General features: G+C 40.6%; 5 protein-coding genes across 14 annotated transcripts; 3 read left to right on the top strand and 2 right to left on the bottom strand.

The window, feature by feature from the left end:
* Positions 1–3181: 3181 nt before the first annotated feature.
* LOC112276103 (uncharacterized) lies at positions 3182–9432 on the top strand. 5 transcript variants are annotated; one of them, XM_024507121.3, is made up of 5 exons: positions 3182–3907; positions 6646–6973; positions 7364–7535; positions 7746–8428; positions 8764–9432. In XM_024507121.3, exons 2-5 carry the CDS (start codon positions 6694–6696, stop codon positions 9234–9236), a joined length of 1608 nt encoding a protein of 535 aa, XP_024362889.1. In that variant the 5' UTR covers positions 3182–3907; positions 6646–6693; the 3' UTR covers positions 9237–9432. The 5 variants fall into 5 exon arrangements, with proteins under 5 accessions (XP_024362889.1, XP_024362888.1, XP_024362894.1 ...); XM_024507120.3 differs by having other exon boundaries at positions 3183–3907; positions 6643–6973; XM_024507126.3 differs by lacking the exon at positions 3182–3907 and adding an exon at positions 4795–4996 and having other exon boundaries at positions 6643–6973.
* A 2386-nt stretch (positions 9433–11818) lies between these two features.
* Positions 11819–15829, bottom strand: LOC112275464 (putative metallophosphoesterase At3g03305). The gene is made up of 5 exons (XM_024505794.3): positions 15010–15829; positions 14622–14857; positions 14168–14469; positions 12579–13893; positions 11819–12408 (listed from the first exon to the last, which is right to left on the bottom strand). The coding sequence occupies exons 1-5, from the start codon at positions 15305–15307 to the stop codon at positions 12268–12270; spliced, it is 2292 nt and encodes a 763-aa protein (XP_024361562.1). The 5' UTR covers positions 15308–15829; the 3' UTR covers positions 11819–12267.
* A 1582-nt stretch (positions 15830–17411) lies between these two features.
* On the top strand, positions 17412–18569 carry LOC149986581 (uncharacterized). Its single transcript, XM_090246509.1, has 2 exons — positions 17412–18151; positions 18397–18569. The coding sequence occupies exons 1-2, from the start codon at positions 17740–17742 to the stop codon at positions 18567–18569; spliced, it is 585 nt and encodes a 194-aa protein (XP_090102635.1). The 5' UTR covers positions 17412–17739.
* Positions 18306–23483, bottom strand: LOC112276062 (adenylyl-sulfate kinase 3). 6 transcript variants are annotated; one of them, XR_012216583.2, is made up of 7 exons: positions 22415–23483; positions 21619–22254; positions 21362–21420; positions 20717–20752; positions 20188–20409; positions 19427–20067; positions 18306–19260 (listed from the first exon to the last, which is right to left on the bottom strand). XR_012216583.2 is itself a non-coding variant. In XM_090246507.1 (4 exons), exons 1-3 carry the CDS (start codon positions 22821–22823, stop codon positions 21377–21379), a joined length of 1089 nt encoding a protein of 362 aa, XP_090102633.1. In that variant the 5' UTR covers positions 22824–23483; the 3' UTR covers positions 20230–20409; positions 21362–21376. The 6 variants fall into 6 exon arrangements, 4 of the variants coding, with proteins under 4 accessions (XP_090102633.1, XP_024362798.1, XP_090102634.1 ...); XR_012216584.2 differs by lacking the exons at positions 18306–19260; positions 19427–20067 and having other exon boundaries at positions 20230–20409; positions 20717–20760; XM_090246507.1 differs by lacking the exons at positions 18306–19260; positions 19427–20067; positions 20717–20752 and having other exon boundaries at positions 20230–20409.
* Positions 18788–20715, top strand: LOC112276060 (putative LRR receptor-like serine/threonine-protein kinase At1g56140). The gene is made up of 5 exons (XM_024507025.3): positions 18788–18901; positions 19013–19223; positions 19350–19584; positions 19787–19937; positions 20229–20715. The coding sequence occupies exons 1-5, from the start codon at positions 18788–18790 to the stop codon at positions 20463–20465; spliced, it is 948 nt and encodes a 315-aa protein (XP_024362793.2). The 3' UTR covers positions 20466–20715.
* Positions 23484–26928: the final 3445 nt, after the last annotated feature.

Below are 26928 nucleotides of genomic sequence, written 5' to 3'. Positions count from 1 at the left end.
CCAGAAGTGCTTAGTGATGCCAGAAGGTTTCGTTGAGTCAAAGGCTAGGAGTGACAGCATTATGAAAATCTGACCTGTTATTGAAGGGTTGAGTGCAATGCGAGCATCATTTATCCTTGACTGTAGTGGAGGGCAAGATGATATGGTGGAACAGCTGCAACGGTGTTGCACCGGTTCTGGGAATGCCCTTCCGCTCAAAGGGCTTGGGAATGGGAAGAACATATCATGAGATCACTAGTTGAGGAATCAGTATCCACTATCCAGCATCTCGACAGCTCGCGAAGGAGCCTCAATGCAGTAGGGATGGAGAGTAAATGGACGCATCCCGATAATAGAGTTTTCTCCGACGTGGAAACACAGCATCTTTGCCCACCGCACCCCAAGGAGATTCGAAAAAGTCAGCCGTCTGTGGTTGTTTCTTAGAGGCAGGATAACATGGCTCCTCTGGATGGAACGTAACGACGCTGTGTTCAACGGCATATTTTGGTCAGATGAAAAAATGTACAACAAAATATGGCTTAACCTGATTGAGTATGGACAAATCGCTTGGATAAAAGTAAGAAATAGAAATAGTGGTCTGTTGCAACAGTATATTCATATTATTCCAGGTAAGTTAATCAAACTACACACCTTGAATTTACAAATGCACTGTGAATAACATCAAAATTTAATTGAATGTAAATACAAATAATAGGAAGAAATGAATGTACATATATATATATATATATATATATATATATTTATTTATTTAGAGTTATTTCTTGTTTCTTATTATTGTGTTTATATGTGTATATATATACCAACACACACAAAATGCTTCACTTTTACCAACATCATGATGCCTACAAAAGCTCTTTGAGCCAATTGTAAAGGAAGTGCTAGTGTAAATAAACTATGCTTTAATGATTGTATAACAATAATTTGAAGATATGAGACCTTGCACATGTGGTTTACTTAATACATGTAATGCTTTCTTGTAGAGAGAATCGGTTTAAACTTCCAAAAATGGAGTCTTAAAGTAGAAAGGAGCAAAGAGCTAGCATATGTTACAATTATGATTTTTTGTTGTATTTGGAAAAGACCCAAAAAAAAGTGTTAAGGATAAGATATGACCACTTTTTATTTCTTCAAACTTAGAAACTTTTGGTTTTCAGATTGCATGTTTCATTTTGTGTTTAAACCCCAATTTGTTTTTTTATTTGTTCTATTTTTATTTTTGGGAGGTTAATGTTATTTTTAAATATTCATTTTAAAAATTTTCTTTTTCTTTTGGGCTAGAATTCAAAAAATAATAATATTGGAGCCATGTTTGGAAGTGAGATTTGTTTAGTGCAAAACCAATAACAAAACTAAACCAAGTTCCTAAGCAATTGCATCTTGAGGTCTAAACCATCTCTAAGTATATTGATATAACACACACATCAAATTACACAAATACAAATGGTCCAGGTGATACTTGCTTAAAATTAGTATTTTCAATTTTCTTTTTCTTTTTCTTTTCTTTTCTTTGTATCGTTATTTTTTAGCAAGTCCATATAGCAAAGATATAATTTTTTTGATAAAAATTATGATATTTATATTAAAGTTTACAAGTTTGATTAAGCACCTGTGTTTAATTTTCTTGGCAATTTTTTTTGGAAGGAACTCATTCATTCATGAAGTGTTAATTGCAAGCTCTAATAGGGTATCAATAATTATAGAAAATATTTTATTTTTATTTTTATGTTCATGTCAAATTGTGAGATGCCAACCAATCAAGTAAGTGGTCCTTGTCAATCCAATACAGTTAACTTCTCCTGATCAATTTCAAGGCCATGCAGAAATTATACAAGAGAACCAAAAAAATGACAACTGAAGTAAAGTTGCTGGACTATTATTCAAAGAAATATTTTTGTAAAAAAGAAAAAAGAAAAAAGAAAAGAATAAAGTTGATTATAAATAAAATTATTTATTTAGTTGATGTTTCATTTGTATATATTTAGTTATAGAAACATTTAATCGACAATAATGAATAACATGAATATTTTGCGAAATTCGAGGTACCCAAATAGAGAGTGTAAGGAATTAAGTTTATTCAATTCACAAACATATACATTGTATGACAATAATTTAGGTAAAATTCTGCTAAGCACCATTGGTTACTTTGGTATGACACACTCATGTGCAAATGGCAAAACATTCAAAAAAATGAAAGTTAACCCTGAAAACACCATTCTTTCATCATCTAAATTCATATATTTTGAAGGGTGGCGATCCATCCCTCACATGACTCACTATCGTAGAGAGTAAATATTGCATTTTAAATTAAATCCCAGCCTTAAAAAACCATTAAAATAATTTAATAATTAAACTAATAAACAATTTCAATGTAAAACAAATCCGAGGTGCGTAGCAAGTTGGCCACAGTGGTCGTCTCCACGTGTGTAGCTCAGTTACAGTGTGATGAAATTAGGACACACAGTGCTTTTTCCACATGTGGCAATTTCACACTCACAATGTGAATCACACCCGAATTTAACGAACGAACGAACGAACGAACGAATGAATGCATGCATACATAAGTATGTTTGAATAACTGCCCCCACTTCATTCACTCATTGATTGTCCTTGGGAATTGCTTAGGATCCAATTGTCTGAAGCCAATTCCATGTCCTTGCACCCCCCCCCCCACTCCCCATCCTCACTCATTCATGCACAATTTCACTCTCAGTGAGTAAAATTTACCCATATATATATATATATATTAATAAATAATATATATGTAAATAGAGACGAGAACACAACTAAGTCTCAGAAGTTTTAATATAAGAGAACAGAGCAAGAAAGAAAAATCACATGAAGTAAGAGCTTTACTTAAACCCACCACGTTGCCTTGGTGGGGAAACTCATCATTAAAAGACACAAAAGTAAAAACATGACCTAAAATTGATCCTAAAAAGTAAAAGGAAAAAAGCTTCATAAAAGAAAAAGGCTGCCAAGTTGGCCTCTTGCATGGGGCCAGGGGAAATTGGGGGAGATGCAGACACGAGACAATGTTGAACGGAAAACTGGCGGGGGGAGGGAAAAATGGGGAAATTGATAGGTAGGGCGGGGGCGGGGAAAAGGAAAAATTTGATAGGGCGGGAGCGGAGAAAGGTGGCTACAGCAGCCCTAGAGCGAGCGGCTGGGGAAAGGTTGGCCGGAGGAGCCCCGAGCGAGGCGGGTTGGTCGCTGAAGCCTTGGAAGCGAGCGGGGCATTGGATGGGGGTGGGTATATTATGGATGGAGGCAGCGAGGCGAGGTTGCTTGTGTGCGGAAGCCATTTCAGACAATCGCATCATGCAGTGCGTAAATTAGAAAAAGGGTCAAGAGAGCAGACACCGGCGGGCGGGGGCATTGAAGCTCTCTCGCGAGCCACGTTCCCAGTCCAGGAGCAAGTCTCTTGGATCAAGTGTCGTCGTGGTCCGATCTCGCCGCGTTTCGTTCGTGCATTGTGTCAGAATGCGCACTGCTAGCAAACAAGCCTTTGGCTAAATATGGCTTGAGAGACAGGTCCTCCTCCAAGGCTACCGTTCTGACATTTTCATGTCGACTGTTGGCGGAGGGTTTGAGTTGATGTTTTGGTTTCGCGTTGCAAGTCGTTGGTTGGCATCCAGGTGTTTGTTGTCGGAGGATCAAGGTGTTGCACTTGAGGATTGAGGTGTGTGTGTGCACCAAGGGTCCATGGTTTCGATTCATCGTTGGTAGATGGAGCTTCTGTGCGTCTGGTCAGGATTTTCGGGTGGGAAGGGAGAGAGAGGGGCTGCGGCGATGATATTGAAGCGGTGAGCATGGTGCGTGGACCTGTGGTGTTTGGATACATTGGTTGTTGAAATAACCAGTGGCGTATTGACGGGTTGATTCGAGCAAGAGCGGCTTGCATCAATAGGTTTGTGCTAACTGTTGCTGGTGTGTCGTCCTGTGGATTGGAGTAGCGGTCGTTGAGTCTTGGGATTGGAATTTCTCTGGTGCCACGAATGTGGTCTTTGTTAAAAATCGCGTGAGAATTTATTTATTTATTTATTACTGTCAATAATTGTCGGGCTTTTTGTTTCATTCCGTTGTGTTTGCTCGGTTGGACCGTCTCTTATTGTCGCTGAGGATTCTTTGAATGTCCTGGATATAAACCGTCTGGTTGTGCAGTTGAGTTCGTTCCGTTGCGATATGAATCCAAAACCTCGTAGAAACCCTCGTAAGAAATCGAGTTCGCTGCAGTTGCAGAATTTCGAGAATGCGCAGGCCTTTAAAGACAAAATTGCTTTTCAAAGTAATCTCGCATATTATCAGCCTGTCAATTTTAATGTTAACCTGTAATGCTGATTTGAATTGCAATTAATTACTTTCATTCGATTAAGTGCCACAGTTACATGCTTCCCGCTAGGCTTGTCAAGTGATTCTTTTAGAGGCCTTGAGCATGTAATTATACTGAACCAGTCAATCCTGCACACTAGTTCGAGAAAGGTTAATTACACTCAGAAGACTCTGCGCCAGAAATCGATTGATGGGAACTATTTTGTCGAACTTGATATTTCGTACACTAGGATTCAGCTTGTTGGGGAAATTCCCAAACTGAACACACCATCATGTATGCTACTTGATAGCAGTAACAATTCTAACGATGCACTGCAATGTGCTTTTGATGGAACCGTTTACAATTGCAGCCTGACGGTCAGGAAATTCGAAAAGGATTTAGAAGGCTAGACTGGCCAACGTGCTGTCAGAGATGACAGTACTACGGATGAATCGTGCAGGTTGTCAGAAACCACAGGTAGAAAGCCTCTGTGGATCCAAACAGCTTGTGCAGGTTCCAGACTGCGGTTCTAAGCTCGATTTTTATTGCTGCCTTCAGATGCTCAACATTCTCATCTTGTCTCCAGGCCCATAGGTTTATACACAACGGGCATTTGCCATTTCAGCATGGAATGCCGGATAGAGTGTTGATTTATTGGTAGTACAGTATCCGGACACGATTTCTGAGGTATTTTTTAATGAAGCATATGTTTGTCAGTGCTAATGGATGAAGTGACCAAATATGCAGCTTGTATCTAACCTTCATCTTTCAGGAGCAGCGATCCTACTGCACTGGAAAATTTCAATTGGAATAGGCAGATATGTGAAATATCCATGGTTCAGGACGGAGAATCGGGTAACATCGTTAGTGCCTGTACCGAGGAAGGAACTATTCTAGAATCAGCGAAAAGTTTTGGCAGTTTCATTCCACATTTTTCGGGAGGAAGTGCCTTGCAATGTGTTTCTTTCCCAAACTTTCTGCTCTCATGTTGCCGGACTAAACGACGAAATTTAGAAGTGTTGATCCCTCCGCGCTTATGACAAGTTAGATCTACTCCAGTGTTTCAGGGAGTTTCAGTGAGGTGCCTAGTACATGCAGTCTGGCGTAATTGAAATATGTCCAGATGATGCTTCTTGTCGGGAGAACCAGGTCCTTTATACGCATTCTTCTCAGAGAGTATGACTGCTGTAATGCGTGAGGTATTAGACCTGCTCGCTGCAGTGCACTAATTACTGTGAAGTACTAGTTGAAGGAGTGGCAGCTTTAAAATATCATACTTGGTTCCGCTGTAAGAGAAAGTGACAGTCTAGAAACTGGTTCCTTGGTACTTTTTTTTATTGCACATTGCTGAGCTATGTGTACATCTTTGTAAGGCAGTGCAAGAAGTGAGTTGTGAAGGCGGTCTTAAATTGTCGTGGTATTTATTTCTGCACTCCAAACGTGCGATTTGTTCCAGAAGTGCTTAGTGACGCCAGAAGGTTTCGTTGTGTCAAAGGCTAGGAGTGACAGCATTATGAAAATCTGACCTGTTATTGAAGGGTTGAGTGCAATGTGAGAATCATTTTTCCTTGAATGTAGTGGAGGGAAAGATGATGTGGTGGAAGAGCTGCATTATTGAAGATAATTCAAGATCCGAAAAGGCTACTGTTGTTCGTAAGTGTACTAGGTTGTTCAATGGGAAGTGTCCTGGTAGCACTCGCGGTAGTTGTATCGCCAAGTGATTAGATGGACGAGTTGGATCGACTATGCCGTCTGAAGATTATCTGAGTATATCCTACAGTTCTCCGACCGAAACGTCTTGAACTTAGAGCAACAGTGCAATCGGAGTTCAGACAGCTCTGCTTGCATGGTTGGTGTCCCCTCCCACTTAGAAAGTTTTGCATTCTCTACATAAGATAGTCCTTATTTTCATTAAATTTTAAGAAACTTGTTGTTGAGTTGTCAAATCCGATTGCTAACTGCGGGATCAATTTTGTTGGGGTGAAGTAAAGACCTAATTTTTTATTGGTTTGAAGTATTTGGAATCGAATGTTCAAAGAACTCGCTATGTGATTTGGATCATAGTGGCGTCCTTTTGCTTCTTCGGCTGTACTTAGAACCAGCTTCCACATTTTCTACCAAGTGGGATATATGTTGGAGATTACAGTGGTCACGTGTCAAAGCCTAGATGTCACCAGGAGGTTAATCTTCCCCTTGTCTGAGGTGAAAAGCAGTGAACTGGTGGATGTGTGCATGAAATCTTGCACCTTGTCTTTAATTGGCTCATTCTGAGTAGATTGCATACTAAGCGCCTCCAAGTCGTTACTTCTGAGCTCGTACTTGTTTTGTTCCAGAAGTTCATTTCATAGGCGATGTGCTTCTAAGATCAAAATAAGCAGCGAGCCATGCAGTGGGAGGATGATGAAGAAGATGAAATACAGCCCTCAAGGACGTATAGAATTCCTGAGGAGAAGAGACATTGCCAAGATAGGACCTTCAAAGTCCAGCAACATCGGCGGAAAGAGTCGCCTGTGTACGAGGACTCCTTCACCAAACGTCTGGGCCGACGAACAGCATCGACAGTACGTGATCGGACTTTAGAAAGTAATAGTGTTGCCACAACTGCTGCAGCGAACACTGCGGAACTTTCAAGAAGGACCTCTAATGACGAGATACCAAAATCCTGTAAGCACTAACGAACACGATTGGATTTTAAGTTACACCCTTAGAATAAAGTTGGATTATTCATGTATAATTTTTATACAAGTCGGAGCAGTGCTATACCAGTCATGAAACATGAATCAGCTATCATGGCATTACATTTCAATTTTTGTCTTTCTCCTTTTTCTTCCCTTAAATAGATTATCAAGAATTCACGTATTGTTTATTGCGCGGCTTCTCTGTATGATCTTTCGAGATTACACAAGTACCCTGCATAATTTTTCTTGTCAGTCGATGTTGATGTTTTTCCTCGCTAATTTTATACTGAAGATAAAACAAAATATGGTGATGTAAAGCCGAACATGTGGAGAGTGTTTGACGAATCCTGACACTTTGAGTTGATATCTTGACCAGCAAGAACCAATGAAGTTGTCAAGGTGGACAACAACTGCGGCAAATGGCCATGTGGCAGTGATGGACTTTCTGCAGTGCCCAGTAAAGATATTCAAAAAGCTTCTCGTACTAAGCCTCATATTGCCAAGGAACCCAGGAGTTTGGGAGCACTACTGACTCGCAAACTTTTCAGGTTTGCTTTATCTGTCATTCCTATGTCGCTTGTCCAGAATGTTCGTCTCAGAGGTCGTGAAGTTGCGGGGCATGGGAGGATAGAAGGTGGCTACGATGTTGAATCTACTACTGCTGCGAAATGCTGTTTTAAAGGCCTACACTTTTCTTTTCTTTTCTTTTTTCAGTTTACCCCAGAAAATTAACGAAATTGTTTCCTCTGTGCTCTCAGGCAAAACAATAATCAGACTGTTTCATATCCAGCCTGGGAGGACGAATGGACACTATTTCGGGAGCAGCATGAACTTGAAATGAAGCAGTTGAAGCAAATGTACCTGGGCTTACAAGAAATCTGCCTAGAGCTCAAACGAATGGGCCCTAATAACGATGATGTTTCAGGTTCAACCTCGCGGCGGATGTCACTCTCTGAGAGTATTGATAGCAGAGCTGATGCGGCTCCTCTACTTTCACAGAGCAAGAGACATGGAGCCATAGATTATGCTTCTTATAATAGTGAACATGGCCAGTATCAGCCTAACAGAAGAGCGAAGTCAGTTCCTAGATCCAGAGTGAATTGGGATACAGGTACAATTAAGGAGAACGGCAAGATTGCTCAGGCGCTGCACGGAACCTCTTGGTATTGTCCTACCGCAGCACTCTTTGAAGAAATAGTCCAGGTGGAGAGGGTCTACATTCGTAATTTCGTTGAAGCTCTTATTAAATACGAAGAAGATCGCTTTCCGAAAGATGATTTTAAGTTCGAGCTTAAAAGCGATTCATTGCGTGACGTGATTGCCCGGCGACTTCCTACCGCAAATTTTGCCAAATCTTGGCATTTTAAATTTGGCATCGAAGCTTGGCTGAGCCGGATCGTGTTCAAGGAGTTCGGCAAGGCGAGTGTGACCAAGTCAGAAGGTACTACTTCAAAGCTGAGCTTTGCCGTCGTGATTTAGACGTCCTTGCCCTATTGCGTAAGCCGGAAAGTACAATTTTGACTCGCTGCATTAACGAATTAAACCTTACGTCGCACAGGAGCAACCGCGTTCTTTTTACTCAATTAGTTGATGTAGATAGCGTTTTCTCTCTCTCGATCTCACCTGGTACGACTGCAGTGAACGAGGTCGATTCGATTGGTACTCGCGTCCAATGTCGAAGAATTGTTATAATATTTATTTGATTAGTTAGATCTGGGTAGTATCAAAACTTGGTTGTGTATTCTTACTGTGTCTTGATGGTGGTTTGTAATTCAGAGAGGGGGCATGATGCACGAGCAAGGCGGAATGCTTCCTGGGAAGAATATCAAAGGCTGTCCCTTTTAAGTCCTGTGGATGCTATCAATCCCGAAGGAAAAGTATACTGTCCAAATTTTCACATCTTCTGTAATCGGAAATTTGACACTCTACAGAACGAATTGAAATGGTTAGAGGAGTGGCCAGACGATCTAGTGAAGGATTTCCTTGAGGCCATGAAGCAAGTGTGGCGAGCTCACAAGCTTGCGCTTGCATTTGACCCTGTTGCGTCGCTGTTTACTGTGAAAGCCACGGCGGACTTCGATGTCAAATTTATGGAGCCAGCAGAGACATTAACTTCATTTCCAACTGATGATTTTTCATCATTCTCTCGACAAGTAGGATTCGTAGTGAATCCAGGATTTATTGTTCTTGAGCGAATAATTAAGTGCCAGGTATATCTGTCCCCAGATGAAAATTTACATTCTCCATGATGGAAAGCGGGTGTTGAACTGGAGATGTACAAGTAGACTAGAACCAATTCATTTTGCCAGGAGGGCGATGATACATACTGGTGGTACCATAACTTTTTGAGCTACATGCCTCTTGATGATAGTTAGTATAGTGACTGCTTGGGTATTCTGTGTACACCGTAAAGAGATAAAAATGAATATGTTATTTGAGTCATAATGTCGACCTGTCCACGAAGACCGAAACATTTCTTGCGATTTGATTAGATCAAAATTTTATAGCCTGATCACAGTGCCGTCCTTATTTGAAGGCCAATGCTGACTCCCTTTCTTGCTATTCTGGACATGCTGTAATCACATCCTAGGTTTCTGACTTCGGCTCTTGAAGGTTGGGTTATCATCATCCATTTGCCTTTTCCGGTTAGTGTTTTGTCCATATGGGTTCCGAAGGATTAATTTTTTTATATGGTTGCATTGGTGATTCCTCTTTCATTAACCTTATTGGAGAGCAGCGATTGTAACTTGAAAGCCACACATTTTCGTTCAATTCATCCTTTTTGTACGAAAGGCTTTAGAAACTATCTGCTTGTACCTATTTGTGTGTTGACTGTTAGATAGGTTCTCACTTTTCATGCACTGTTGAAGTTTAGAATTCGGTCACCACCAAATTAATTCTAAATGAAGAGTTGCAATGCACTAAAAATCTTCAATTTACACGGGTCAATAAGAATGTCACCCTTAGTGATCCTTTCTTTGCCACAATTGTATCCCTTGAGGAAGTAGAAAAAGGAATGATTTTGAAACGCTACGAATGTACTGGAATGTGAACCTTCGGAAAGGGCTACGAATGTAGTCGACAGCGATCAACCAAGTATATATAGATATATATATATATATATATATATATTCCAAAATAATATAATGTAGTGTAATTAAAAAAAACTCATACTGTGATTTCATTGTACACTCTCGAAGTGTTTCTTATCCGAAAGATCTAAAAATATGAAATGGAGTCACTTTGCATTTAAATATAAAGAAAAAAGAAGAGATAATTATTTCTATTTATCTTGTGTATGTATCAATGAAACTTTTTCTCCACCTCAAAAAGTCTACTAAGATTCCTTCTTGATTTCGTTCTATTGAGTTTTACAGAATGTAAAGTAAACTACTATTTATGTTACTTTATGTACAATGATCTAAACAATAATTTAATAAGAAATCGTTAAGTAATTATTTTATATTGAAAATTTAAGTAGTATAAGATATTTAAATTATAATAAAATGTATATTTTTAGCTTAATTTTAATTTTTTTTGTGTTTAAATTTTAAAAGCACCTTTTAGCTTTAGAATTCTTTTAATTTTTTAAGAAGTCTTCATGAAGATACTGACTCAAAATAAATATTAGTAAAAAAAGACCAAGCTAAACTAGCTGAAAAATTATAATTTATAGTTTTATTTTTTGTTTTTTTTATTTTATAATGGATTATTGAATTGAAATTTAATCACATAGTTAAAAATTAGACTATAATTCAAATAATATTTTTTTGCAACACTACTTATTTATTTATTTATTTATTTATTTATTTATTTTGAAGTGATAAATATTGTAGATAACCTTTATAATTGATTAGCAATACCAATTTATTCAAATATATATGTTAGAAAATTTCAAGAAAATTTAAGTAGTTCTAATTGCATAGTGATATTTTACAAAACAAGTTTAATATTTTCTAAGGTCTCAACAAGAAAGTTACATCTTCTTTTAAAAAAATGCTTACCAACTATTATTATCTTTCTATTTGTTAAAAACATTTCTGGTAGAACTTGCTACTAGTAGAAGATCTGTTTTGATTAGTTTGATAATATGTTAGTTTGATTTTACACTTTACACCACCTCAAATTTACTTTCAGCTCTTAAGATTTAAATTTCAATTTCTTTTTAATGAAAAGTGCAAAGTGAGGGGCAGCAAGATCTTCTTAATATAATTCTAAACCATATTTGATTTATGGTTTACATCAACTTACCTCCTATCTAGTTCTTTGAAAAGGTTTTAGTTGTCTTTTAACTTTTATATCAAAATGTCTATATCAATAATAAAAGTTATTAAATATAATAGAAAAATATTAAAAAATTGTATTAGTCATTAGCTGTTACAAATATATAATATTAATCACCAATTCTTTTGCACCAAACACTAAAGTTATCATTAATTTCTTGTTGCATCCATTATATTTTTTGTGTATAATAATGAATCAAATTTAGAAAAAGGGACTCAATCTACATCCTATAATAATAATTTCTTGAAATTTTGGCACTTGTTTCTATTATTTCCTTCTTTCTAGTCATTAAGTGATAAAAATGTGTTACATTTTCAACTTTACTACAATCCTTTAAAAACCATCCTTTCAACTTTCTTCTCCTTGCTGCCCCTCACTTTGCATTTTATCCATGTGGGTTCACAGCTTCAATTTATAATTGGAAGTCCATAGCAATAGTGTAGGTATGGAAAAATAGTTAGACCCTGTTTAACCTTAGTACCGTTTAGACATGTAGGTAGGTTTTGAGTTGGGATAATTAAGACATGAGTCAGGATACGCTACTAAATTTGTTTATGAACACTCACATACTCTTCAAATATCTTGTAAAATGTTGCAATTGAAGGGTTCAACTCTACATCCTAGTTTCAACCTGTGATAGTTATGCCTCTTTGCATCGTCTGTTTTGCCCTCAGATCCGGCTTTGAAAGGATAGATTCTCAAGTACACCTTAGGAAGACAGAATGAGCAGCAGCTTTTTGTTTCAAGATCTCCACGAACCGCAGTCGAATTGGGTCCAACAAAATATCGTGGAGAGAGCTACAGAACTCGAATATATTACAAATGTGAGGGATTTAAGGGAGGTGGTCACCAAAGAAATAAGTAATTCCCTTTGTTTACAGAATCTAAACATCCCACCTTTCGAACAGAGCAGTCGCAGAAATAATACAATCGTCCCATCCTTAGTATGATTTCCACAACTACTGGAGAAATTTCTGACTCATTTTAGCGTTAATCTCAGAGTTCGTGCCAAGGGGATTTGGACATGAGTCTCGAGGTCTGGAAAAAAGTAAGCATTAAAAGAGCAGGGACACCCAAAGCATATGCTGGACCAGCCAATACCACTGGTCCATACGCTCCCAGCACCGTTGAGCATAACTGCACAACAAACTTAAGGCTCAGACACAAAATAAGATAAATCCAAATGATCTGTACAGCTTGAGAAACAACACAATCATGACAAGATCGACACACTCGAGCCTACCAAGGGCGATTCTGGGCATTTTAAAAAAACAGAACATGTGAAAAGTAAGGTAAAGACTACAAACCCGCCAGTGATTATATGCAACTCCCAAGCAGCCTAAAACGAGCCCTTTGCGCACAAGCCTCTCACAGAGATGACAATTATCATGCTTGTTTACCCTCATTTCAGAGGAAACAGGAGCTTCCAATTGCTCATGTGCTTGAACCCCTCCCTTGGTAAGCCCTGCTACCCCACCTTTAAAAAGAGAGGGATCAAAACTTGTCTTACTAGCGATACCCTCAGGTTCACGCTCAGTCTTCTTCTGCCTCTTTCCAAGACTGGTTATGTGAAACTCGCACGCCGCCTTCTCAGCTGAAAGTGCCGACAGCAACAGCAGTAGCGGCAACACTACCCCATATAAATACGGTAACACGATTCCCATGATGTCAGGCACTCCCAAGCCGGAAAGAGTTTGCTCAGAATCAGCTTTGGAAGGCTTCAGTGTCCACCCGCGAACAGACATATAGCCAAGCGGGTAACCATCAGGAAGTATCCGACCCCAAAACCATGGAAAGAGTATTAAAAATACCACGTAGGTGAACATCCCAACCCAAATAGAAGAGTTCCTGGCGCCTTCTAACATGACCCAGAATGGCACCTTGATGATCTTCGCAAGGGCCTCTCTTGGAGAGGAGGCCGGATCGAATAATGAAATGAGCCATTTCTCATACTGGCCACGTCTTTGTAAGTGATAAAGGAATAGTTTGGGAATCAATAAAATGGCTACTAAGAAGGAGATCATGCCCCACAGGTATATAGGGAAGACTTGCTCCCAGCGGAATCCGAAAACCAAAAACGCGGATGCTGTCAAATGAAACTCACCAACTTCACCTTCAACAGAAAAGAAGCGCATTTCACTGTGGCAGATGTTGCCTCTAATATCCTCCACATCAATTTGCATGGCATATTTGAATCCAGCGCCAGTATGATGATATCTTGCGGACTCCCAAGGAGCAGTATAGTAATATGCTCCAGTTGAAGGTTCATCGCCTTTGTGGAGCTCCATGGAGCTTTCGTTTACCAGCTTAGGCGGATTCACGGTGAAGTCATAAATTCTAACTGTCACAGTGACTGGTATGGTTTCGGCAAATACAAGAGCTCTGATCGAATCCGACACCACCTTGGTATTCTCACCACTCTGAAGCATGAAGCGAGAATCGAGAGGGTAAGTTTGAAGAATGAACGTAGGCATACTGAAGGCCGCTTGAGATTTGTCCGTCGGTGGCAACAACTCAACATCCACAAAAGAAGTGTGGCCATTGTCAATGGCCAACACGCGCAAAACCCGGCTCGTACGCCAATCGCCTACTTCCCACTCCCAAAATCCCTTGTCACCAATACTGTAACAAGACAGTCCAAACCAATTAGATTTAAAGACCTAATTACACAGAATCGGAAAGAAAAGAAAATCCCACTAACGCATGAATAATGTAGTTGATGGATACAAACTGCCTGTGATACCCAGGGCCCAGACTCTCCTGGAAAATAGAATTAAGTTAAAAAATTAAATCAAGATAAATGCGATGTTTCAGATCTTTCTGCAACAGGCAAAGAGGCGCATCCAAAGATGTCCAAAGTATTTACAGTTAATGCAGAAAGGAATGAATCACATACTTATGGCGTTTATAGAGGCGGCGGCCAAATTTTGTGTGCAGATGCCCACAAAGATACGCTACCACGTTATTGTTTGCCATCACTTCTTCGGGACGCTTCCCCGTTTCAGTAGATGTTGTAAAGGACATCGTATAATGTCCATAGACGATCTTAGTGGTTGCATTCCCCCCGCGCCGAAGCTCCAGATCCAGCTGCTGTAGAAGCTCATCTGTGGGGTGACCGAATGCGTTTGAGGGGCCACGCAGCCCAACAGTCATGGAATCATCAAAGCCAACAAACAAATGTTTCTGACTATCTCCTCCCTGGTCAACCAAAAATAGAAATGCCTTTTCATCATCATGGAATATGAGCAAAGAGGACACAAAAACTATCCATAGCTGGAGAACGTAGAACGTCAAGAATACGTTAGGGACAGATTACGTTTCACTAGAAAGGAATTCAGATGATGGTGTACCTCAACAGTAGCGCTCTGTACAAGCCTGTTGCGATTGAACGCTGCGCTAATACTATATTTTGAGAAGTAATTGAGCGTGCTAGAAGGCGGCACTCCATATTTGTCATGGTTTCCACGCAGATCGTAAAATCTCTCCAGTGGGATACCACTATCATCTGCTACTTTCGCCATAGAATCTCGATACTCAACCCACTCTCCCTCATCTTGCCCGCTTGCTGATTTCTCTATCTTTGCATCTGCACCGACAACAGAAAGGTGAATTTCGGGGGACGATGTAAGCAGAACTACCTTTATCTGAATGTCTAAGACTTGTCATGATCTCGGTTATGAATGGAAAGCATACATTGACCACATAGTAATGAAATTGGCGGAAAAGAAAATAGCACACCTGTGAGGTCTCCTGAGATCAAAACAATGGCGGGTTTGATAAGTTGCAGAGCATGCCCAAGGGCTCTCCTTAACGCTCGTCCTCGCTCCGGCACCAATCTGCTGATATGAATATCCGACACTTGCACCACCCACACCACTCCCGGAGGTCCTCCATCCACTTTCACCACTCTCGTTTCTTCAACCCCGTTTGCAGGGTTAGAATCGAACTCATTCTTGGTCAATGCCGACACAAAAAGATTGAGCAGAATAGTGTGCAACAAAAGCCTTCGAAGACCCCGAACACACATCCTGTTCATCAATCGCTCCAGCACAACTCTAAAACCCAGCTGCAACTTAGAAACGCTTCTCCGAACCTTTAAAACTTCCAAATGCGGGAAAACCCTAAATCAAATGAACTATTCATACAGATACACCAACGTACAAGTTACGAATGATTGCGATCTGGGATTAAACAATAATATCCTCGTGCTCAGAAAGACGAATCCGGCATTGAAAGTACGACGCACTCAATGCGTCAACTCTGAAGAAGACAGAATGCCTCCAATTCGCGAAAAAGTGCTCTAGAACAAACTTAATCAGTAGAATAATAGTCTATTTGCTTGCGACCTCAGTTCACACGATACCGTAGTCTACTAATCTTATTAGGTGAGCTCACTCGAGTTCTGTAATTGCACATAACCTATCAGACTAGATCACGTTTTTTATCAAGGAAATGCATCTGAAAATACTCAGGAGCACATGCCCTGCCGCTGGTTTATTGCACTACCATGTGTTAAACCGAGCTTGCGTCTTCAAAACAAGAATAAAAGCTAGTTCTCCGAAATGACAGATTCCGTGTATAACAGCGGAGATCACGAATCGGGCAACTAGTTGGAAAACTTAGCCTGTCACAACTCTTATTCCGTTTTCTATTATTTATTTATTTATTTATTTTCAATTGTCACCAATGGAAGCAGCAGTTACTGTTGGCTAAATCTTGCTGAAATCTACCTGGAACTTTTGTGGTTACATGAGAGCTTTCATCAAACGCGAATGTAGCTACAATATTACTCTATACATGGGCTTTTTCACAGAGAATACACTTTGTCAATGCAATGAAGAGTGGATAAGTTGATGTCAATATCTCTCATTTGTGAATATTTGTGTAGATAGCTCCATATTGAATTGAGGGTGAAATGTGAAAAACCTTGGTATGGACGTGCTAAATTGTAACAGAAAGAGTAGGATGTGTCCTGTAGTACGTTGAAAATGACACTGACAAGACAAGCAACTCACAACGCACCACTCATTTTTCACTTATGAAGGAGCTTACATGTGTACTGTGTCTTCAAATTGGTCACCATCACCCACACATGCCTATTCGTGGTTCAGTCATCATATTTGGATCGGAATCAAACAGACATTTTGACGAGTCTAATTTGAAGATCACAAGCTCACAAGCCTTCGGTGAATGCGTCCTGTTGCGATCGTAAGTAATCTGCGCAGAAAGGTGAGAATCACTGCATGGGGGTCATGATATTGTTAAGAAAAGCGATGAATTGTTTCATAATCGTAATCAGTGTTTCGTTGTGCATACAAATAGGTTCTTTGCGAAGAATGAGATAGTCCACTTATTGTCCGTAGGTTTCCTTACCATAGCAGTTGATTCTTTCTTCTGATTATTCTGGATCCAGTTGTAGTTACTTGCATCAATGTGCACCACTTCGACTTTCAAATTTTGCATAACACTTTCGATAGATAAGTCATGTAGAGCTATGTCAAGACATTGAGCATTAGAAACGCTGACGAAACGTTTCTCGGCGATCCAAATTGGCAATTTAACTGCATAGTGGACGCAAATGGGTACAAGTTCATCGATGGAACAGTAAAAGAATAGAACTCTGAATTGAAGCAACAATCGTGAGTTCTTAAGATGGGTCTAATCCTAACAGGACGATACCTCAAAACTTCCCAGGTCATTATCACCCTGAACTAATTGTCATTACAATGCGAATAGACCCATCCTTACAACTCTCATCAAGTTATTGTCTATTCCGTGACTGTTCTTGTACCACTTCATCGATGTACGTGCGGCTGCTTTTGTCTATCATGCAGTTCGATTGTGACGTCGTGCGGCTTATGGCCTGCTGCATCTTCTCGCTTCTCAGTGACCTTTCTATTAACGAAATTATGTCGTCTATTCTTTCGTGGGGCTCATCGGCAACTTATCTTGCCATGTGGTGTCTTCTTCCTGGCTTAACATACTAGCCTCGGGCCCTCTGATGCATTGTTGTGGAAAAGGCATCTATGCAGGTGTGGTTTGTAATCGAGTGAGGCAAGAGACTGTCTCCAGTTCAAACAGAGGAGAACTTGTTTTTGTAGTCAAGTGGAAATCCTTCTGTAGTGCAAGACAAAAAAATTGTTGCTGAGACATTTGTTGCTTCAGTTGTTGGGGAAAAAAGTAATAATAAGGAGAAAGCCATAATCATCAGCAGCTTGCCGATGTTCCCTTTAGCGAAATGACAGCTTGTTTACTACAGAAACAAGAGCAACTTGTGCCAAGTCTGTTTCACGAAGTAGGAAGTAGTGATAGATGTCAACAAGCGACTCAAGATCACTGTAGCTTTCAATAGGCAGCCAGTTGATTTCACTTACAGCGTTAATCACTGGTGCGACAAATTTCTTACCTCAGGAATACAACTTAGCGACCGGTTCATTTACCTTTGCTAGAATTAGAAACCTACTAGCCATGGTTTCTAAAGTTTCCATAAAGTTCCTGCAGTTTGTTTTTCTTTTCAGTACCGTTGTCAATCTCGAGCAAATGCATGGCACGCACGGCACGGCTGCCAATTCGACATGCAATTATCTACACGGGCTCCGCAAACCCTTGGTGGAGACGGGTGATTGCCGGCCAGCACTGAGTGGGATGGTTCAGTGCTTAACATTCCTGCTGGAGCAAGTTTTAAAGCCTACAAATAGTTGCTGTGCAGCAGCTGCCAAGACATGGAAGGCTTACCCGGCGTGCCTGTGCAAGATCACATTCTACCCTCCAGGGCACCTCACCAAGAACACTGCTGAGACAGGCATCAAGTTTTCTCTCTTGTGTAATCTGACATCTGAACTCTGCGACCAGTGCCCAACTCTGCTAGGAATGCTAACAGGTTTAGCACTTACTCTTCTTTTTCTTTGTGATCCAACACGATAAGCTTTTAATAATCAGTGGGTTTTGAAGTGCTCTCCACCAAGATTGGATAAAGAAACAGAGAATGATTTTTGGCTGTGGGCAATGAACCTCTAAACTTCTGAAAGACATAATTGGTGGCTAATAGCTTTCATCTCTGAAGAGTGTATTGTAGCATGCACTTCAAGAGTTTTGATGATTGTAAGTGAGGAAAGCAATGTGCAGGTTCAACAGAAAAAAAGACAGGGTTCACCATGCCAATTGTGGCTGTCATCTTGGCTTGCTCGATCGTCTCTGTTGTTTCAGCACTGTCGTTGCTTACGTGGAGGAGAAGTTCACGATCCCGCTCACTACCGCTGATTGCAGATCGTGATGGTATATCACATTTTCAGCCTTGACCAATCCATGTCTTGCATAATGCATCATTTTTATGCATTCGTTCATGTCTTGGTTAACGTTAACATACTAACTATTTTGTTGCACTTAGAACATAGTCTGTAGCATCAACTGCAGTCCTCGAGGGGACATGATCGGTGCTTCTGTTGAAGATAGCTAAATAGTAGCACTTGATCGGTTCGCCATCATCTCATTGGATAGTCTGACTGCTACAGAGATTATGCGAATCGAAAGACGACCAACGCTATTTGCTTACAAAGAACTTAAGGGGGCCACTAAGAACTTCCATATCAACAGCAAGCTTGGCGAAGGCGGATTTGGCGTGGTCTACAAGGTAACCTTCTGATGCAAAAATGAAAACCTTGTATCTCAACACCGTAGCCAAACACGATGTTTTCTCTACTAGTGAACCACTTGAGAAAATGAGATGCACATGGTTGTCCAGGGCGTCTTGCAAGACGGATCAGAGGTAGCCGTGAAGCAGCTGTCCACAAAATCGAGGCAAGGTAACAAGGAGTTTCTGAACGAGGTCACGCTCATCAATAGAGTGCAGCATCGGAACCTCGTCAAGCTTCGTGGCTGTTGTCTCAAGGATCACGAACGGCTGCTTGTGTACGAATATCTGGAGAACAAGAGCTTACACCAAGCCTTATTCGGTAACTTCCTCCCCTGCTTGATGCAATTTGAAGGTCCCTGTTCACATCAAGGGAGGAAACCTTAACCTCTTTCATAACAATCTTCTGAGCTACATTTGTATCAACAAATTATCATGTTGAATGTAGACCCTGAGAAACGACTACATTTGAATTGGTCGACAAGGGTGAAGATCCTGTTGGGCACTGCACGTGGCTTGGCTTACTTGCATGAGGGCTGCCAAACCCGCATTGTCCACCGTGACATCAAAAGCAGCAACATCCTTCTGGACAAGGACCTCAACCCGAAGATTGCTGACTTTGGATTAGCCCGCTGGTTCCGTGAAGACCAGAGCCATGTCAGCACATGCGTTGCTGGAACTGTGTAAGAAACTACCGAACCTACCTAGTTTTGTGGAATACAAGCACAAATCAACGGCAGTTTTCTCTGGAGTATAGAAGAGCGACTGCAAGCATAGATTGTTTTACACTAAAGGTGCATGTGTTATGATAAGAAAGTTGATTACTGAGACTGTCTAACCCACCTATCCATTTTAGGTAACTGACTTAAAGGTGGTGGTCTGCAGCGGTTATCTAGCACCTGAGTATGCAATGCGAGGGCAGTTGACGGAAAAGGCTGATGTTTTTAGCTTCGGGATCGTGGCGTTGGAGGTCGTAAGCGGCCGGAGTAATTTTAAATCTCGTTTGCGCCCAGAGGAAGCTTACCTTCTGGACTGGGTAGGTTTGACCACACTACGTGAATGGAGTCCCGTTACCTGCCGTTATGGAACGTTGCGGCATTGCTTCACACATGCTTCCCACAATCCCCGTAAGCGCAGATGAGGTTCCTCGCTGCATTCAGGAATTTCTATTTGTATGGTCACTGGATGAAGTTAAACACTCAACACGGTGACCTGCATAGCTTTCCTACTTCCCAATTGTTTGTGAAAGAATGCTTAGAAATAACTGGAGAGAATCTGCAACTTACCGTAATCCTGTATAATTGTTTGTACTTCCTCTCGGATGCAGACGTGGACGTTGCACGAAGAAGGGAACATTTTGGCTGTCCTAGACCCCTCATTGATGGAGACGCAGCCACTTCCGGAGGAGGAAGTGATAAGAGTCATCGAAATTGCTTTGCTGTGCACACAATCCGTGGCATCCATGAAGCCATCCATGTCGCGCGTTGTTTCCATGTTCACTGGCGAATCTGAGGTGACGACGAGCAACGTCATGAAACCCAAGTGTACACATGTTTTACTCTAGCCCGTCGTCTCCCAGTAGACCAGACTTATTATCATTTGGCCACTCTCATTCATTTTACCCTTCTAAAATACCTAGCTCATTACAAGTCGCTAGCAATATCAGTGTAGTAGATCCTAGATGATAAGTATGTGCGCCCCACGGCCAATTCCGTATAGTCCTCGATCGTGAGCATTCCTTTCTCCACCTTTGGTCCTAATATATCTTAAATTGTCAGCTGGACAACAATGATTAAAAGAAGCTGTTCAACGTACCAATCCTTCGTTGCTGCTTACATATTTTTCTAGTGCCTGTAAACCTTAAGATGTCAGTAAATCAAACATAAGTTAAGTTGGTACATGAGAGCTTTACCATGAACAGATGGATTCCATATAATCCTACATGTTGTCCCAATCTAAAAACAAGTAGATAACCAAAGATTCTAAACATCTCTCTAACCCTCAGTATACAACCTGCTAATGAGGGCACAATGCATTTGATTTCTCGTCCACAGCGAAGGAACGTCCTTCAGTAATATGAGTCCGTAACATAACGTCAGATTGAATTCAGGAACTAAACCTTGCTTCGAAGCAAGCAAATGGGACGACTAGGCATTGTCAACCAAAATAGCTTTCCAAAAATGATAGCAATTGAATAATATACAATAATTTTATACAATAAATCACAGCCAGGGACATCGCAGTCCTTGTCTGGAAGAATCTTTAGACCTCTCTATAACCTCGTAGCTGATATGTATACGTGTGCCCTATTCCTGACTTCAAATGAAAATCTTGTGCGTAAATTGAATCCTTCCATAACAAGTCAACATGCAATTTCTTCATGATTCATGCCTGAAGATAAAAATGACCCTCCAAACAGAGTAAAATGGTGCACACAGGGAAATTCGAAGTGCAACTCACAGAAGATTTGAATCTTCACCAGCAGATTGGAAAATGAGAGCACCTCAACCTGTTCCCGACTGAAGCCATTACAATGCGAATCAATTCATGCAGAGGTCGACATGTTTCTTCAAGATGCACTGATCGCTCTAGCCAACAAAAAAAACTCCGTACGATGCCGAGGAGTGAATTCAATCAAGCCAATGGAATCAGCAAGAATCAAGATAGGGTTGTAGGGTTTCCCACACTGGTGTCGCCGATGCGGCGTCGTCAAGTACCTGTTAGAAACCCATTGTCCTCCAAGTAAGCTAACATTTGGACTGTCATCTCTTGCGGTGTAGCATACACTCCGTTAACTGCCTTCATCACAATTTCAGGTTCCTGGGGGCTCTCATAGGGATCATCCACACCGGTGAAGCCCTTGATTTTACCAGCACGCGCAAGTTTGTACAAACCTTTAGAATCTCTCTGTTCACAAACGTCCAAAGCCACGTCCATGTACACTTCAATAAAGTCTCCAGGAGCCATGAGCTTTCTGCATGCGTCTCTGTCCCTCTTGTAGGGCGAGATGAAGCTCGCAATGCATATGACCCCCGCGTCGGCAAATAACTTGGCAACTTCGCCTACCCTGCGAATGTTCTCAGCGCGGTCTTCTGCACTAAAGCCCAGATTGTTGTTCAAGCCATGACGAACATTATCTCCGTCTAGAACGTAGCTCAATTTCCCTCTCTGCAATAGTGCGTGGTCCAAGGTGCACGCTAGGGTTGATTTCCCAGACCCGCTGAGGCCTGTGATCCAGATTACACAGCCCTTCTGGTTTAACATACGCTGCCGATCCTCCCTCTTAACCATGCATCCTTGCCACAAAATGTTGGTGGACTTTCCAATCGTCATCAATGGCGGTAGAATCAAACCTAGCGCCCATAAATTGATTCTATGAATTAATTCCATGAATAAGGGAAGAGGCGGGGAGGTAAAGGAATACTCGTCATCAAACAAGAGTGAGGATAATGGTAATTCCCCTATCAAAATGCTAGAAAGAACAAGTAGTATGAAAACCGAGCATCACTCTACCAGAAATGGAGCCATTGGAGCCGTCTTCCGTGCATGCTAATGGTGCTTTTGAGGCATCCCCGTTACGGCAATCTCGTTCTTCTGCCATTGTCTCCTGTTTCACTTCGTCGTGTCGCGCAGATCCAGAGCTCCATGCAGCAACGCACCTTCCAGGCCATTGCTCATAGGAATTAACCCTAACCAGAGCTCCAGCGTTACAATGACCACCACAGAGTCCCTTTCTCCCTCTACGCTTCCACTGAAGTACTTTGCTACTTTTGATCCGCCCATCATTTCCACATATCCCCCCACCTGGACTCTGAGCTTCCAGCATCCGACCACCCTTACCCCACATTGCTGATACGTCTATTGGGCTGCGGATCACCCCTACTGACACACTCTCCCATTCTAACACCAGCCCTTGCATCATGCACTGGCACTATCTCTCACCCTCTCGCCTACACAGCTTCACCCAAGAAAACCTGCAGCCTCTACCACACCGCCTCCCTCCCCCACTCTGAAATACCATACTCCAACCTAAACACTCCACACACACACTACCAGAATCCCACTAAGACACAACAGCTGCTCGAAACTTCAAGCACCCCTCGCAAGGGAACTGACTTCTTCAACTGTGCAGCGCAATGAACTTAGTTCAGCAGACTCAGCAAAGCGTCCCACACGTATCCAGAGAGAGAGAGAAGAAAAAAAGAAAACAGAAAACCGAGGTGCAGACGACAGGAGATTCATATGAAGCATCAAAGCGCCCAAAATACACACCAATGATGAGAATAGCTCAACGAACAACACAAATTGTTCGCGCAACGCACTCACGACTTCTTCACGGCGACACCGTCACACGCCCCTTTCTGCACCCGACCGTGAGACTGGGACAGAGCTTACAAGTCAATCTTCAGGCTCCTACGCGGCCTGCCATCCTGCGTATTGCACGAGAGTGGCGGGGACATGGAGTAGGTGAGGAATCTGATAGACAAACGCTCTCCAATTGGCGGACTATACAAGATTGACGGGCGCGGCGGGCAATTCCTGACGCTCGCTGACTCTGCGAGCAATCAGTCGTTGTGGTTGTGGTTGTTAGGGTAAGACCTTTCTCTGCTCCACTAGCTCGGTCTAACCCCTCCGCCGTGAATTGCCCGGTCATCCAGTTCCGTCCGATGTGCACGGTCACCTAATTCCGATCTGGAAAGCGGCGTCGCCCAATTCCGTCGCCTAATTCCGTCGCCCAATTCCGTTTTGGTTGTGGGGTTGAACTTTGCAGTTGTAGCATTGGGGGTTTTAAACATGGCACTTTTGCAAAATCAAGTAACTGAAATTCATCACCTGATATTTCCAAGATCATTTGAAATATCATTGTTCAAACTTAATTATCTCCTAATATTATTCCTTGATTCAAACTTTTGTTACCCATGTGTTATAGAGTCAAAGAGAGAAGAGAATTGAGATGAGCAATGCGGTTTTTGATATTTGACCTGTCCTTCTTTAGATATCTCAATTTCAAAATCACCCATCTTGTGAGGTCGGTGATTTGGTGAAATATTGCAGGATACTTTGAGCTTGCATCATGGTTAAAATATCATCCAAAAAGGCCATGTTTAAATGAACACTCTCTAAGCACTTAGATTTTTGGGATGGATTTGTAAAATAAGAATAGATATTGATAGATGGACCTTGAATGTAAAAACTTTTTATTAAACAAATGAAGACATGATTCTTGTCATATAATGTTGATGTTTGTGCTAATATGATACACTAATTATTCTTGTTGTGGTTTTTTTAATGCATGGTGTATGATTGTTTTTTTTAAAATAAAATTTAATAATAATAATAATAATCAATATAACACACTCAATTTACAATTTTACCACATATTTAAGAATTTCTTCAAACATAATTGGTATAATGTGATGAATAATGTTTATTTCTTTAATGATCAAATACATTCAAATCTTGTTTCATAACTAAATTGAACAAAATTTGTCAATCAGTGTATCCGAATTTTAAAATTCTTGATCTGTGTTAGTTGAAAAAGAAGCTAAACTGCATATCATTAGTATTTACTTATGATTCCTAATTTCAAAACCAATTACTTAGATTGTAATTGTGCTTTGGTTGCCCAAATATTCATACAGATATTAGTGTTTTCTGTTTCAGAAACCTGGTTACTACTAAAACGAAATTCAACTACAGGATTGAGTTTTGATAATATTAAGAGTTAAAACAGTCAAAAAAGTTAACAAAATCATAACTGCAAAATCCAAATAATATTTTACAACTGTCCACACTAATGATTATACTTCAGTATCATGTAATAGGTTTTAAATCCAATGAACAATTAAGTAAAATGAGTAGAAAATCAAGTTTAACTCAACGACTTTGTGAATATATGGTTATTTACACGGGTATATATACGACTACATATACGATTATCATGTACATGTATTTTTTGGAAAAAGAAAAACAAAAAATTAAACCAATCAATAAATAAAAAAAGGAAAAAGAAAAGAAAGAAAAGAAAGAGAGGACAAAGAAGAAGAAGGAATAAGCAGGGGAGTAAAGCACAAACAAACAAGTGAATGAATGAGAAATTGGATGAAAGAATAAATGCATCCATCCAAATGGAAGTGCGAGGTTACGACAGTCTGCGAGGCATTTCACCGCTGCTCTGATTTTGGCAGTGCATTGTGACCATCGCCACTCCGCTTCACATCGCACGATACTATGATCTTCCGGAGGTTTCCACCAGAGAATGTTACAAATCTGAAGCATTGCGCAGCTTGCGGTCTTGCAAAATGGCAGTGTCTCGCCCACCCTACGCTTGAATTCCATGAACTCCTTTGTTTCCTCCACACCCTCAAAGAGCTCCCCAAATGTCAAACGTTGTCTGCTTTTGTTAAGATTGGGACAGCAATGGCTAGGTACAGATGTTAGATAATTTTTCGCTCCTTTAGATGTGTTCACACAAGTGTTCGAAGAAATAGCATATATTCAATAAACTTTTCTGTTTACTAGTTTCGACCTTTTTAGGCGTTTTGTAAAATGTAAGAGGTTCACGTGTGTCGTTTATTGAAAACGATCCAGCAATGCACGCTTTGTAAATTTATGGACACAATATTCCGCAGAGGTGATCTGACTGAGTTGTTCAGCTACTTGACAAAAGTGGTAGGTTGAGAATAAATCGGCTGTCAAGCTCCAGTGAAAACCTTTGTGACAGGAGGGTTGATGGCTGCATGTTAATCATCACAATGTGATAAGCACCCTGTAAAGCTTTAGCATTATACTGGATTGGATCGAGGTTGCAGAGCCATAATGAGAGCATTCTAAGGATTTCTTACTCCACAGCATCACCTTCGATGTTATCTTACCTGTAAAGCCATGTTGAACTCTAAGTTTCACCTCAAGGGATTGATTGAGAAGCTGGTTTATTTCAAAGGAAGGGCATGCTAGTTGCTATTTGGAGCATTTTATTTCAAATCTTAGTGCTACCACTTGTTTTATACTGCTCGAAGATGTCTTTGTAATGTGATCATTGTTCATGACTCGTCCACTTTTGTGCATTTCTTGTCGTGTTAAACCTAGTTAACAGGGACAGAGGAAGTGCCAGCAAGATAGGGGTTTGCGCCAATGTTTCATGTTTCATACTTGTGCAGGATTTGCATGTGCTTTTGTCAATGAGTGTCCAACATAAATTCTTACGTTTTTTTTTTTTTTTTTTTTTTTTTTCCCTGGATTCTTGCATCACAAAGGTCTAGCCACTCTTGGAGACACAGAGCAGTAGCAATCATATTCAGAGGATGTTCGTTTATTAACTAGCTACTTCCTTGTAAGCGTTCTGTATCACTTATCTGCAAGTGTTATGGACTGAAGATGATCTAGATTTACAATGTATCAATTATTGCAATTGTTCTTAATTAGGAAGTGAATTTGATGCTAATAAAAACTAATTTATTCACTAAATTGGATATTTTCAGCCAAAAGAAATCATAGGTGTATTCTTAGACAGTTTGTTGATTTTCTTAGGATGGACAGAACCATTACAATTAAATTTTATACAGCATACCTAACATAGTATACCTGGGTCATTCAGGAAATCATGTTGGGAGTTTGAGCAATCCTTGAATTGCAAGAGATTAGCCTAGGTTTAATATGCTTCTCCACCAGATAGTGTATTGCTTGATGGATGGCAGCTATCTCTTCAGCTGCAGACTTGGACCACCTTGGCTGTTGGCATAACTTATTATAATAACAAGGTGCTTTACTAGCTCATGTGTGAAGCTAGGCAAATTGTGTTAAGGAAATGAGTTGCAAACTTACTCAGTATCAGATGAAAGTCTCTTTTTCATGGGTTCATGGAATCTCTAACAGGTTTTAATGTGATCTCATGCAATGTGGGTTTACACATCACTAAAGATATTTAGGGATTGTCTCTCTCATCACCAAACTAGGTTTTTGGTCCTACCTGGTCCTAATATCTACTACACATTTTACTGAAATCAGTGTTTCTTGCAGTCTTCTTA

The sequence above is a fragment of the Physcomitrium patens genome, chromosome 23, assembly GCF_059467195.1.
Source record: "Physcomitrium patens ecotype Gransden chromosome 23, ASM5946719v1, whole genome shotgun sequence".
Classification (NCBI taxonomy): Eukaryota; Viridiplantae; Streptophyta; class Bryopsida; order Funariales; family Funariaceae; genus Physcomitrium; species Physcomitrium patens.
This window is presented reverse-complemented; position numbering and strand designations above follow the sequence as displayed.